The sequence below is a fragment of the Cottoperca gobio genome, chromosome 8 (genome assembly GCF_900634415.1).
Source record: "Cottoperca gobio chromosome 8, fCotGob3.1, whole genome shotgun sequence".
In the NCBI taxonomy this organism is placed as follows: Eukaryota; Metazoa; Chordata; class Actinopteri; order Perciformes; family Bovichtidae; genus Cottoperca; species Cottoperca gobio.
Window position 1 is genome coordinate 594,687 of NC_041362.1, and position 15,347 is coordinate 610,033.

Consider the following 15,347-nt stretch of genomic DNA (forward strand, 5'->3'; position numbering starts at 1 on the left):
CAAAGCCAGAGCTCTCAACAACTACTTGGAATAGAATTTGGTTTTAAAAGGAATATTTTGACATTCTGGGAAACATCAGTACACTTATTCACTTCCAACGTAGCTTTCTGCTCGATGACAAAAAGCTCTCTGACCTTAAATGACTGTTTTTGTCAATGGAGTCTGGTGTCTTTGAAGAGAGCTCTCAGCTGTCTGTCAGCAAAGTAGAGCAGTGAAAATATTCTAAATATAGCGCACACTCACGCTGATATTTAGCTTTTTTAGGTGTCAAATACATTTTGCTGCCTCCGTTCAGCCGCACATTGAACTTGAGTAAATGTACTTCTTTTAGCACAAAGCATCGACATCTGTCCCTCAGCTCTGGTCTCTTGTTCTGCCGCCGACACAGTTCTTATCACACATGAAGTCATTGACAGAGTGTGTTTGTGCCTCTTGACGTGCTTGGACGATTGTTCTTGCTGACGAACATCACTTATTCCGCCGTGTGCGATGCTAACATCTGAATGGCACACTTTACAAAAAGCACGAGTTGTCCCGACTCTGCTTTTATTAAATAAGGGAAGGTCTCCTCTCATTTGGTACTTGCATAAAGTTTTAACTTGTTTGGCAGGTACAACTGCGTCTCCATCTATCTCCCGTATGTGTCACGGACGAGGCGGTGGCCCAGTTGGAGGTGATTTAACTTTCTTAGGAAGACCGACTGAAAGCTGTTCTGAGGGAAGGGACCCTTGAGTTCTGGAGAACTGTGCCAATGGAAAAAATATCCCAATGTCAAACTGGCTGCACTCAAGCTACTACCAATGTTTGGGTCAACGTACGTCTGTGAGTCGGTGTGTTCTGCCCTGAAACACGTGCAATCAAAGTATCCATAGGTTCTGACACACGTGTGAAAGAATTGCTTCGAGTGACCACAACGGAATACAACCCAGATTTGAGGATTATTGTTCGGGGCAAGGAGTGTCAGAAGTCCCACTAATGTAAAGAAGCAACATGCTGTGTTTGTGTGTGAGACACAATGTTCATTGTTGATAACAACTGGCCTCTGAATACTGTCTTTATACTGTACTCTGTCTTTGGGAGGGTGTGTGTGTGTGTGTGAGAGAGAGAGAGGGGAGGAAGAGAGTGAGGGAGCACAGAGGAAGGCTGAGAACAAAAGAGAGAAGGGGGGGGGGGGGGGGTGCACATCTGTGACTGTGTGTATGATGTGGCTCTTTGCAGTAACATAGTAACATTTTTGGCTCTTAACCTCTGACTGGTTGGCCCCCCCTGCCCTAAAGGAATAATGTTGGAACCACCTTTAAACATTTGCGTTTCTCTCGTCGCCCTCTCAGACATCAGAGTTTACCCATTTCTTATTTAACTTAAAACTAATCAATGAATCAGCCAACAGCAGGATGCAGAGATGCACCAGTGAGTGAAACGGGCTGACATGACTTGACGTGCCACTTGGTGTGAGTGCAGATGTTTTGACAGACGGAGCCCTGCAGCCGTCATCACTCGGAGACTTCCGTCCAGACGCTGTGCGTATTCATTGACCCTGTAAGTCTAGCGAGACGTGTTCCGTCAGCACAGGGAATAACATCAGGATGTAAACCCCAAATAAAAACTTAAACTCACACTCTGATTGAACATGTCCGTCTCGTGCCGCAGAGTCGTGTACTGACGTAAATGCTGCTGAATCCACTCGATCCGGTCGCCCTCCAGTTTCTCCAGCTCCTGAAGACAAAGGTTCACATTCAGTAACGGAGAAGCTGAGCCTGGTGTTGTGACTGAATGTTGTTATGATGACGCAGTATCAGGACGAGTGTAGGTAAACCACTGGGCCGGGGGGGTTTTCCAAAAACTTAGATATTCTCTGGGAGTATAAAGTCATACATAATAATTCAGATGTGTAATTAAAGTCAAAGTGAAGCGATGAGTTTCCTTAATAAAAAACAAACAAACAATATTTTTCCAATTTCTATTCTCAGAAATTTGTGATTATGTAGAAATTTAGTGATAAAAGTGATAAAATACGGAAAATATCATAAAGCATTGTTATTACACCAAATAAGAACATATTACATAAACACTTTATTATATATATTTAATACTTTAATATGTACAGCATATTTATATATATTTTATATACACTGTGTTTTAAGTTATATGATATTTCATGAACAAATCTGTATTTCTACTATATATTCTATATTCACAGATGAAGAAATATACAGCATGTTATTTTATACTGTGGCGACGTTTCTTCATTTTGGGGTCAATTCCCTGTTGGACGAAGAAGAAACTGTAAAACTCTAACAACAGATGGTTAGTGCTGCCTCAGCATGTCCACTGTTAGAAGGGAAGCTCTCACCATGCTCGTGGTGACCATTTCTTCAAACCACTTGCACTGGGTTTGGTTGTACAGATCCACGCAGCGCATCAGGTCGTCTCCTGGAGAACACAGAGGTCAAAGGTCAACGCAGGGACGATGTCGGTCCAGGAAAACAATCAGCATTTACAAAGTTACTTTGAGACTTAGATTACAAGGACAGTACTTTTCATTACTGATTATTTATTTTTACAAATGTTTTATTATATTTCTGCTCTGCATGATGTTATTATTATTATTAGTATTAGTATAAATAATCTGTGGTACACATGTAGAGACCAGCAGAGGGCGCTCAGACTTCAGGCCTCACTGATTCACAGATGAATCATTTCATCATGTTTTTATAGTTACAGTATAAATTAATATATAAAGGCTGTTGGATGAATTACATTCTAATATCTTGGGGAAAAAATTACAACAAATGTGCCAAAAAGTTTCTTAAATAAAATAAAATAAAAACTAAAACGATATTCTTTCTCTTTGACTGTCTGACAGCTGAAAGTGCGTTTCCCCACGACGCTGCATATTTCCAGACAAACATGAAACAAATCTCAGTTTTGGTTTGACAGCTGCTATTTTTAAATCAACACCAAAAACATGAACTTGCTCACATTTGACTTTCATAAAAAAAAAATCCCTTCCATCATGTCTCTTCCCCAAATCTAAGTGAAGTGAAGAGTTTTGGTCAAACACTGCAGAATATTTCAGCTCTGCAGATCCTAAAACATGAAGAAGTGTCAGAGAGTGAAGCTGAGTGAAGGTAAAAACACATCCTCGTCTTCGTGCAGCGAGCTGTAATCACATTTGGTCCAACCTTGAGGCGGCGGCGTTGATCAGCGACACAAAGCTGAAATAATTTAAGTGTAACTCGGAGCTATTGATCAGCACTGCGGACTGAGACTAATCCAGAGAGATTATACGTCCCTGCAGCGAGCAGAGCAATTACAACATCAAACACAGTATCTCACTCAGAACGTCTTTTGATCGGCTTGTTCCTTCACATCAAACTAATAAAACAAACCAAATTAACTTCACACTAAATTATTTTGTGCATCACGTGCAATAAAATATCAGTGAAGCGTCGACACTCAAACACTTAAATAAAGGATCCTGTTATTAAAGCTACACAAGGTGCAGATAATCCCAACATATCAGTGTGTGTCTAGATGATCCCAGTGTTTTAATGTTGCATACTGCGTTGATTGTGAAGTTCATCTGGTTTCACATTGTTACAGGTGTCGGGCCAGGAAACAGTCCAGCACACGGATTATACAACAAAGATCTTTCTGTTCACACGACGCTGTTTAAGGATCTGCAGGAACCTCGGACTTATATATCGGAGATTATAACTTTAAACTGAAACTCAAGGTTTTAGGAACACGAGGGACCAGATATCAGTGCAGTCACTTCGTGTCGTGATGAGTTAAATTCAAATGTTCTGCTCCACACACAGCGGCAGCGTCTGGCTCTGATTGAAGGTTTTGACTTCTGACCTGCTTGTGTGGATTTCCGCCGAGCCTTCTTGATGTCCTCCTCCGTCTTGTTGCTGAGTTTGATCTCCAACTGCTGAGTCTTCACCTCCAGATCTTTCTGCCGGTCTGCCAGGGCTTTACGGGACTGCAGTGCGCCCCACACACACACACACACACACACACACAGACACAGACACACACACACACACACACACACAGTGGGAACAATGGGTCATTCATGCTGATCCTCAGATGTACTGTACCTACATCTATTACAGGAGTCGTTCAGGCGTTTTCCTGTTGGTTACTCGGATCCTTTAATCTTTTCTTAATCCGTATCATTGAGTCTCTAATTCTTCACTGAGGCGCCGAAACTAAAGTCATGTTGTAATAGTGTTTGAAAAGTAAACATGCAGTCGCAGCGATGCCAAGAAAATATCTTTTTTTAAGAGACAACAGCAGAAAGAAACCGTGTGGGACGACATGAAGCCCACTGATCACCGACAGCAGCCGAGATAACTTCAGTGAGAAACTGTGAACACTGAATGAACAACATCTGGCATCAAACCTGCATTTAACAGATGATAAATATCTTCAGGATGCAGATGATGCAGCTGAAAACAGTTCTCTGGGCTTCATCAAGTACAAATATAAAAAGACGAAACGTTTTTCTTAGACTGTATTTAGTCTTTGAGCACATTTCATTGTATCTTAGGGAACAGTAGTCCCATGTGCCCAAAGACTGTCACACACTACAGGAAGCACAATTATCTGGTGACTAAATATCTGCATAAGGAAACCAAAGACGCCAAAACAGGCTGCCCCCTGAGCAAGGTACTTCACCCTGAGCTGCTCCAGGGAGACTGTCCCTGTACTTAGTTCAATGTAAGTCGCTCTGGATAAGAGCGTCTGCTGAATGACCTGTAATGTAATGTAATAACACCCATCACAACATTTAAAGGCCCGAAAATCTAAATCAAAAACTAAAATGAAGTTTGTGTTTGTGTGACGAGGAAACTAATTCATTCATGAAATGATTTCAGCAGAAACAAAACACCAATATGTTCCAAGTGTAGGAGTTACTGAAGATGTTTTTATTATGCAACTCGCTGATGTAGACAAACACTGATGTGTCTCTTCTGCAAGTAGACGATCAGTGTTTGGATCTACACTTTTGGAAATGTGTGCACAGCGGCCAGTTAGGGATGAGAGGAAACACACATCACAGCAGCACGTGAGGCACCGTACCTTCTCCACGCTTGCGTAGCGACTCGCCAGCTGCTTCCTGAGGTCGGCGATGTGATGGTCGTACTTTTTCAGGTCCTTCTTGAAGTTGTCGCATCTGAACGTCAGCAGGGGTTTCTCTACCTCAGTGTGGAGCTGTGGAAACACGTCGCTCAGCTGTTGGTACTTTAATCCTTCAGTCGTGTGAAGAAGGCAAATAAAAGAACCTGCTTCTCTCGTATATTGCAAACACTGTATTAATTACCAAGGAGGTTATTCTTCGGTTGGGTTTGCTCGTCTCTGCCCTTCTGGTTTAGTTGTGTCATGTATATATATATATATATATATGATATCCTACGTTATGCATCACATAGTTAAGGAAAGTTGTATTTTTACTTTTTAAACGTACAGCAGCTGCGTGCCAATAACGTTCCCTAAAATCAATACATCTGTTGACTTTGTGCACTTTAAATAACGACGTGTTGAAGCAGAGTTTCTTATTGCTTCTCTGTTTTGTTCTGTTTGGTAATTGAAGGTGTTACTGTTTGGATCGCCGCAGACGTTTGTAATCTTTGATTTGTAGAGTTTCGGCTCATTCAGCGAGCGACAGTGAACAAACAACAATATTAAATCTTTAATAAAGCCTGCGCCCTGTTCTACAGTCACATCCATCACCACGGTTACACTTTCCTTCTCACTTTCTGCTTCTCCCACAAAAAACTTTTTCAATTATATGAAACTTTTTTTTTTTGCAACACTTCAAATTGCTTGTCAGCAGTGCCGGCTCTGCACACAGAATGCTAATCGAGTGCAAATGCCAAAGCTGGAAGACTTCGATGAAATGTATCGTGCATATAAGCGGCTGCTTCTGCAGGCTTGAGAAAACTTCTCATTCCCTGCCTGACCACGCGCTGCCTCCCCCTCACCCATCTCATAATGAAGCGTGTCAGAGCGCCGGTGGAGCACGTTGAGGCTGCACGGCCCTGGGTGGAGGCTGCACGGCCCTGGGTGGAGGCTGCACGGCCCTGGGTGGAGGCTGCACGGCCCTGGGTGGAGGCTGCACAGCCCTGGGTGGAGGCTCGCCAGAACACGCCACTAATTAATTAGACAACAGAGGGATATGAAAGAGCTCCGAGCGGCCTCTGCGTTATTTCAGGCTCCATCTGGGGTCAGCGTGCAGTTTCTGCATGGCGGGTAATCGGACCACGGACAGGTCATTTTCTTTGGTCAGCGCTGACACGGTCGAGGTAAACAAACCCTGTCACTTCGGGACGTGTTCGGAGTATACATTACTTCAGATGATTGAAAACATTTAACACTCGACCTGAAGCCTCCACACGAGGATCAAAGTACTCGTACGTGTGTGTGATTTAGAGAAAGCTAGACTTTCTAACCTAAAGGTATAATATGAAACATTTCTGCATTAAAATGTCTAAAGAAACAACTAGATGTGTTATATATTCTGCTCAGCTGTGTACTTGTATTATCTAAACAGGGATCCTACAGCTTAACACGGGCACTCTCTGGATCTAAGAGATAAAACTGCGAGATGCACAAAATATCTTCCCAACGACATTAATATTTTAAATACGTCCGAGAAATAATATTCATAAAATGTTTCAGTATTATTAAAACTTTTGAGAGATTGATTTAAGACCATTTAATACTAATTAAGGACTTTTTTGAGATTAATTATTAATCTTTGCTTGAAAAATTAGCGAAAAGATTCATCGATTATCAAAACAGTCGCAGATTAAAATACCTGGAAATTAATTAATACATTAAATAATATTTTCACCTCCATATGAAGTATAACAAACTAATGCATTCATTTCCAACAATGTCCTCGGCAGATATTACCTTGTTGGAGAACTTGAGGTGAACTTCAGCCTCGTCGTGAAGACTCTTCTTCAGCTGCGTCCAGGCTTCTCCCAGAGTCCTGAGCAAACATCCGGCAGGGAAAAGACTTTAACTGTCAAAGCTTCATCGTTTCCATCGTTTCCACTGGTGGAAACTACTTAAGTACTCAACTTCACTTTCTTTCCATTGTATGATACTTTATACTTTTACTTCATTGGGTAATATTGCACTTTTTACATGTAAAACACAGTTTATAAAGTAAGATGCATTGGTTAAAGTTGCTTGCAAGTTAATGTATCAGCAGCAACAACCCAATTATATCATATAAAACATGATATGATAAAAAGAAGAATCTAAACGATTTGCACATAGAGTACTTTTGACTTTTGATACTTTAAGTACATTTAGCTGCTAATAAAACACAAATGTAGGTCTTTTACTTGTAATGGAGACCTCAGTTCTTCCACCGCTGATTATTAAACACGACGAGTTGTAAACAAGCAGACAGATTAGCGGCACTTTATTTTGAAAATTCAGGCTGTGATGTTTACAACAGGCAGCTCAGGTTGTAATTTACAGTCTGGCGTTTAAAACCTTTCTGTCGTTGGGTTTGTAGCTCCGTTATTTCATTTGTGTGGCCAAAACTAAGATGTTCTGTGTTTTAAGAATCTCCAGAGCTGGAAAGCGTTCCTGCAGCCTCGTCTTTCCTGTCTGGATTTCTGTGTTAATACGCTGACAAACATGAAGAAACATCCACTCTTTGGTGCATCAAACACAACACATAGTGTGGGACTAAGTCTATTTTAAAAACTCCTATTTTTAGACACTGTGTAATTACTCAGCCTACGTACGGTTGTTGTGCAGAGGGAGCTGCACTGTTCACTCACCCTTCCTCCTGCGCTGCCAGGGGGCTCAGAGACAGCTTGGAGAGGTTCTTGGCGTATTCTTCTTCAATCTTTATCCTGAAACACAAAGATGACGTGAAAATCTGAGCTGCCGGCTGAAGGAAAGACAGGAAGTGTGAGGTGGTCAAACCACCTTCACACCGATCCCTGCAGGGCTGCACTGCAGCAGAACCTCAGAGACTTAATGGTTCAGTTTGTGCAGCCTTATTGTGTAATATACAGTGACACACACACACACAACATAATAACGTGCATAAGGGAGAAACCTAATATTAAATCTGTTTTCTCTCTGAAGGAGACACAAACACAGTATTATGTCACATCATCAAGCGCATTATTATTATTATTAATTTTATTTTGTACAATCGTCATTAAATGTATTCACTGAAAATTAAAACAAATAAAATGTATTTAATATATTCCCCAAAAGTTCCAAACACAAACTCCTTCACACTTTAGTGTGTCCCTCAGACTGATATCTGTTCATATACTTTATTATTAAGTGCATCACATATTTGAATTTCCTTTTCAAAACTTTTCCACAATTAACTCCTTCGACAGTTTTACGTCTTTGTTTCTGTAAAGTGACTCTGATGTGGAACAACTTCTGGATACGTTCTGAAAGCATCTCAGTTTTTATGGATATATTAATTGTGCAGTTTTAAAGTTGACAGCATTTGAACTTTTACTACAATTTGCTGCAAAGCCTGAAATCCAGCCGTGAGACGTGCACATCAATGATCCATCGAGCTGCTGAAACACTGCAGCAGTATTTTACAGAACAATTTATGTGCTCTTATTTTCCCCGAGGGCCGTCACACCAGGGCAGCCATGTTCTTACCCTGTGTGACGCTCACGTCCTGCACGACCTCACATTTACCCTCCACACCTGAGTAACTGTCAGCAGAAGGTCACGAGGCTCATTCTGTGACTTCATGTGTGGACGCTCTGCAGCACCGAGCGACGCAGCGACGCACAGAAAGGAGAAATCTAACTGAAGCATTATGGGAGACGGCGGCCCCCTCCTGAATGAAAGTTATGCAGAGAAAGTTCCTCATTAACTTCCCACGACTCGGACCAGGATGTGAATGGAGCTTTTGTGCAATTGGGTGGAGCTAGTTATATAGAGAGACGTGAGATCGGAGAGAAGCAGCCGCTGGATGCTCAGTGGAGATCTGAAGCCGCTTTAATGACTGGCAGCAAACATTCATTGCAGCTCAGAAAGAAGTTTGGAACCCTACAGATCCTTTAACCATCGAGTGTAAAGCACAATTACAACATTTTTCATTACGCCAACTTTAAAATGATTTCATTAAACTAGATTTTGGTGGAGACGCAGCAAATGTTTAAAGTCTAACAAGACTAAAGTTTTCTTCTTTCTAAAAGAACTATAAGTGACATCATACACAAACAATTTCTGAAATGTTCTTTCATGAAAATGCTTTAATTAAATTGTTCATAATAAAATAATTTCCATTTTCTCTACTCGAACAAATTTCAAAATAAAAGTGCTGAAAATGTATTGTGTGTGTGTGTGTGTGTGTGTGTGTGTGTGTGTGTCCTCATTAATGATTTCATTTGTTCACATAAAGAGCCAAAATACTAACTTATAATTTAAATATGCACGACCACGACAGATGCAGCACTTTAAAGTTCAGGTTTTCATGCAGTTGATTTATGTAGTTGGGTCATGAAGGGTACACGTCATTTTGTATGTTTGTGTGCACAACATATATATGAAGTGGTGGAGAAAGTATTCAGATCCTTCACTTCATATATTTATAAACTTTTAGGTAGTTAAATCAATAAGAAATGCTATATATTGTATAAGCACATCAAAATCTGATCCTGCAAAGTAACCACGCACCCACACATTATTTGAAGCGGACATTTTTGTCCTCTAAAGCCATCAGAGTTTTTAAAGTGAAGCACAGGAGTTCAAACTGCAGTCTCTGTTGTGTGTGTGTGTGTGTGTGTGTGTGTGTGTGTGTGTGTGTGTGTGTGTGTGTGTGTGTGTGTGTGTGCAGCAGTCTGAGGATGGAACTCTTACCTCTCGTGGATGAACTCAGACATCTCTTTCTGCATCTGTTTTCCCTTCAGCTGCTTCTGCAGAAGGACCTCGAACCCCGCCACCGAGGTTGTCCCCTGGGGGTCTTTCTTGTCGGTCTGAGGAGGAGGAAGAGGAGGAGGAGGAGGAGGAGAAAGAAAAGAGCTTCATTCAAAAACAGCAGTGGACCAATAAAGCAGCACAGCTACAGCATGACACCTCTTTGTGTATGTTTGAGAGCGTGTCGGGGTGTGTGAGAGTGTGACTCACACTGTATGTCAAGGAGGACATGCGTTGGTGTGTGTGCGTCAGTCCCTGATGGGTGGATGTGTATCGTGTGTGTGTTTCTGAGGTGGGGGGGGGATGTGCAGCCCTGTGTCGTGTTTGTGACAGGTTGATGGGGAACAGAGGTGCCAGATTTGTTTCACACAGCAGGTTTGAGCAGCCGGTCAGTGGACGTACAAATCACACGCAGCAATGACACAACAAGGCTGCAGACGAGGAGCCAACAGAGGAACAGTCAGTAAACAGAAGGAACAGCAGGAACAGAAGGAACAGGCAGTAACATAAGGAACAGAAGGAACAGCAGTAACATAAGGAACAGAAGGAACAGCAGTACAGAAGGAACAGCAGTAACAGAAGGAACAGCAGTAACATAAGGAACAGCGGTAACAGAAGGAACAGCAGTAACATAAGGAACAGCAGCTACATAGGAACAAGAAGGAACAGCAGTAACATAAGAGAACAGAAGGAAACAGAAGTACAGCAGGAACAGAAGGAACAGCAGGAACAGCAGTAACAGAAGAACAGAAGGAACAGTCAGTAACAGAGGAACAGCAAGTACACGCAGTAACAGAAGGAAACAGAAGGAACACAGTAAAGGACAGAAGGAACACGCAGTAACAGAAGTGAACAGCAGTAACAGAAGGAACAGAAGGAACAGCAGTAACAGAAGGAACAGCAGTAACAGAAGGAACAGAAGGAACAGCAGTAACAGAAGGAAACAGAAGGAACAGCAGTAACATAAGGAACAGCAGTAACATAAGGAACAGAAGGAACAGAAGGAACATAAGGAACAGCAATAACAGAAGGAACAGCAGTAACAGAAGGAACAGAAGGAACAGCAGTAACAGAAGGAACAGCAGTAACAGAAGGAACAGCAGTAACAGAAGGAACAGCAGTAACAGAAGGAACAGCAGTAACAGAAGGAACAGCAGTAACAGAAGGAACAGCAGTAACAGAAGGAACAGCAGTAACAGAAGGAACAGCAGTAACATAAGGAACAGAAGGAACAGCAGTAACAGAAGGAACAGCAGTAACATAAGGAACAGAAGGAACAGCAGTAACAGAAGGAACAGCAGTAACATAAGGAACAGAAGGAACAGAAACAACAGCAGGAATAGAAGGAACAGCAGTAACATAAGGAACAGAAGGAACAGCAGTAACAGAAGGAACAGCAGTAACATAAGGAACAGAAGGAACAGCAGTAACAGAAGGAACAGCAGTAACATAAGGAACAGAAGGAACAGAAGGAACAGCAGTAACAGAAGGAACAGCAGTAACAGAAGGAACAGCAGTAACATAAGGAACAGAAGGAACAGCAGTAACAGAAGGAACAGCAGTAACAGAAGGAACAGCAGTAACAGCAGTAACATAAGTAACAGAAGGAACAGCAGTAACAGCAGTAACATAAGGAACAGAAGGAACATAAGGAACAGAAGGAATAGCAGTAACAGAAGGAACAGCAGTAACATAAGGAACAGAAGGAACAGAAGGAACAGCAGTAACAGAAGGAACAGCAGTAACATAAGGAACAGAAGGAACAGAAGAACAGCAGGAATAGAAGGAACAGCAGTAACATAAGGAACATAAGGAACAGCAGTAACAGAAGGAACAGCAGTAACAGAAGGAACAGCAGTAACAGAAGGAACAGCAGTAACATAAGGAACAGAAGGAACAGCAGTAACAGAAGGAACAGCAGTAACAGAAGGAACAGCAGTAACAGCAGTAACATAAGTAACAGCAGGAACAGAAGGAACAGAAGGAACAGCAGGAACAGCAGGAACAGAAGGAACAGAAGTCGGATCTCAGTCAATAACGCAGGTTGAAAGCTTTTCAATACAAATCTAATTCAGGATGGAAATGTATGGAAAGTGAAAATGACAGCAGCCATGAGGGAGACACTTAACGCAGGCGATCAGTGTGTTTGCAGAGAATCTTCGATCTTCCACCGGAGATCCTGATACGTGAAAAACAAGCGAGGACAGTGGATCCATTCGTTTCCTATTAACGCAGACATTTAGAGTGAAATCATGTAATGTAAGCTTTTAGTGTTTAGTAGCAAAGATTTGTTCTTTAAAAGGCTTTAAAAGTGACAGGACCCTTCTGGAGCTCTCTGGTGTCTGGGCGGAACATATGTGATAACGATATTACCTGCGATAGACATCAAAGTAAACTCAGTTCTGCTTTCTGTAGTAGAAAACTATTATTTTATTGAACAAATTGAACAATGCTCAATAAAAACAGAATGATATTATTATTATTATTATATTTTAAAGTGTCGTTTTCAGCAAGTTGACGTCGCGATGATAATAAAAAAACAATATATTGTGCAGCCTTATTGTGTAGTTGGATCAAAGCATACATATAACAGTAAAAATGGGAAAATCTTTAATAAATTAATTTTAAAAACGCTGATTTATGGTTCGGCTACAAAAGTTACTTTAGTTACAAGGTCGAGTTACCAACACAAGTGTCAGATGTTTGAGATATTTAATAGTTTTTTAACATTTTTGATCTTAACTGTGACAGATGTATATAGATATGTGCTGCGCAGCTGAAATAGAATCTATAACTGCAGTACGTCTCTAAAGCATCTTTAGTCTGTACAGCAGCATTATTAATTATTGACGTACATTCATGTGGATACTTTCTAAAAGCTATATTTAGGCTGATATACTGGCCAACCAATATATCATTTAGAGTCTGCTGCCTGCACCGCCGTCTGTCATCACATCTGCTCCGTGGTGTCCATAGTGTTCAGAGGACAGCGACAAAATATCACAGTTGTATTACAGATTTGATATCAAAGCCATCGTATCATATTTGTTGTGTACTCGCCCAGAAGTAATCGCAGTAGCTCCATTCGTTGGGCTTCAGGAGCTGCTGCTCCGGACCTTCTCCAGGCAGAGGGAAGGTCACACAGTTGATCTGAAGCAAAGAGAAGAACTACAGATGAGAAACAACGACGCAGAAATCAAAACAACAACACGTCTGAGAAGTCAGGACAAGAGGAACGTGTGGCAATGAGGTGGAATGTCCCTTTTACTAAAGTACTGGAATTTTGAGGTACTTGTACTTTACTTGAGCGTTTCCATGTTCTGCATCTTTATACTGCACAACATGTGTTTACAGATAGTTACTAGTTATTAAAAACAACAACATATGATCCACTTATGTGTAAAAGATAAGAACCTTCTGTTTACTAATGTACATTCTGCAGAAATAGGCACTCGATTATATATTATTATTATTCAGTGTGTATATTTATTTATTTCATATTATCATCACGTGGGTTTTATTTGACATTAATAATGGTATTATATTCCTTTTTTAATGTTCATTCTGTTGTTTTCCTTCTTTCAAAGCACTGCATTTCTTGTATGAAAGTTCCTAAACAAATACAGTTTATTAATATAATTATAAAATACAACTTAGTCTGATTCCATTGCTTCAGATTTCGAGAGTTGTTGAGATGGATTTATTTAAATTACCCACAAAGAGATCAAATTAGCTAATGTTTCTAAGGAAGAAGGAACAATGACGGACTCTGAATGGAGCACTTATACATCGTGGAGTAAAAGATGAGTACTTCTTCAACGACTGCATTTGGATCATGCAGATGAGAGGGAAAAGGTCAGACATGAGTAAACATACAAATGTTGGTCATCCAGAAGGTGAGCCCATGGGCCTTTAGGGGGAGGGAGAGACAAAGACAACTCTAAAAACACAGAATATGTGGCGCTGCAGATAAACACACCCAGCACTCTGAATACAGACTCCATGCTCCACAGCGTCTTCATTTACTCTTGGGGCTGCAATTATGTAATGTTGCCCATCTGTGAGCCCTCCCTGCTGGCACGGCAAGATACCCTCTGTGCCATGTCAGCCGCTGCTGCAAACTACATGGGCATCCAGACAGGAAGCTTCATCCACACACACAGAAACACACTGAGTCACAGCGCTTTACTGCATGAGCTCACCGCTGTACTGCTCTCAAAAACATTGAGCGTGTACCAGCTGGCTCAAATGAACTGCTTCACTCGCTTCTCTTTCCAATGAAAAGGTGCGACAGGTATAAGTTGAATCGTGTGAGTTCATGTTTAGCAGCTTGTGCCGTGTGTGAGGCTGCTCCTTTAAGAGTTAATATAGCTAACGTGTTAGCAACCAGCTGCCTGTTTATATTCAGCAGACAGAGCAACATCATCATCATGTTTCTGTACCCGATTTATTCTTAAAGATATTACTTTAACGTACAACATCTGAGCAGCTCTTCTCTGCTGCAGCCTCACAGTGTGATTCTTAATGATAAGCGTGTCTGCTAAATGACGTGTAATATTGATATGTTGGGTATAGTTTTGCATAAAACAGCAGCTTTAGACGGCCCACATATTGAGCTTGCAAACGTCCACTAAACACTCCACATTGCCCTCTTCATTCTCTGCTGGGCCACCGCAGCACTAGATCTGAGCAGCTTCCAATAAACAACTTCTAAAACAGATGAGTAATACCCTTTCTTTCTTATATAATCACTAACAATCCAGAGGACACACTGATATAATGATAAAGCAATAAGACAGTAAACAGCTAACTCACATCAACACTTCACCTCTAAAGAATCGAGTGTGATGGACTCTGTGTGACGACCAGTCACTTGGTTCATCTTCTGCCTCAGAAATCATACCGACGGTCATGGACACCAGGTTTCATATTACACTGGCTGCACATCTATCACGACTGTTGTTTATCTGCCTCTCACATCCAGTAGAAAATGAGATCATTTATCTAAAGCCAGGCTGTCGGGCTAACTCTCTTCTCCTTTATGGCCGCTTAGTGAGGCGCTCCGGGGGTTGGGGAATAAAATATTAATATAGATTACCTTCATTACACAGCATGTAATAAATCCTTCTGAGGGATCTGAGCTCCAGCTGTTGGACTTGGGATCTTTCTGCATCGCCATAATTCATACTTGAATGTTACAATTTAGTACAAAGCAAAGCTGCAAGCAACGTATAATATGGAAGCACATATCTGCCAATGTAATGAATAAAGAGCCTGTAAGTCATTATAGTGAGAAACCTTCAGGGAATAATCTCAAAATAATGATTTAAATAATGATTTAGTATCTTAAATAATGATTTAATATCTTAAATAATGATTTAATATCTTAAAAAGAATGATTTAATATC

The 15,347-nt window shown here is 41.1% G+C and overlaps 1 protein-coding gene across 2 annotated transcripts in view; it reads right to left on the reverse strand.

The window, feature by feature from the left end:
• gas7a (growth arrest-specific 7a) overlaps nucleotides 1-15,347 on the reverse strand; it is a 37,455-nt gene that overhangs the window by 2,438 nt on the left and 19,670 nt on the right. For both annotated transcript variants that reach the window (XM_029438246.1, XM_029438247.1), the window contains 8 exons: nucleotides 13,000-13,089; nucleotides 9,883-9,998; nucleotides 7,815-7,889; nucleotides 6,928-7,006; nucleotides 5,092-5,223; nucleotides 3,865-3,988; nucleotides 2,354-2,433; nucleotides 1,618-1,716 (listed from right to left, as the gene is read on the reverse strand). In XM_029438246.1, the coding sequence (XP_029294106.1) occupies nucleotides 1,618-1,716; nucleotides 2,354-2,433; nucleotides 3,865-3,988; nucleotides 5,092-5,223; nucleotides 6,928-7,006; nucleotides 7,815-7,889; nucleotides 9,883-9,998; nucleotides 13,000-13,089 (795 nt within the window). The remainder of the gene's footprint in view (nucleotides 1-1,617; nucleotides 1,717-2,353; nucleotides 2,434-3,864; nucleotides 3,989-5,091; nucleotides 5,224-6,927; nucleotides 7,007-7,814; nucleotides 7,890-9,882; nucleotides 9,999-12,999; nucleotides 13,090-15,347) is intronic.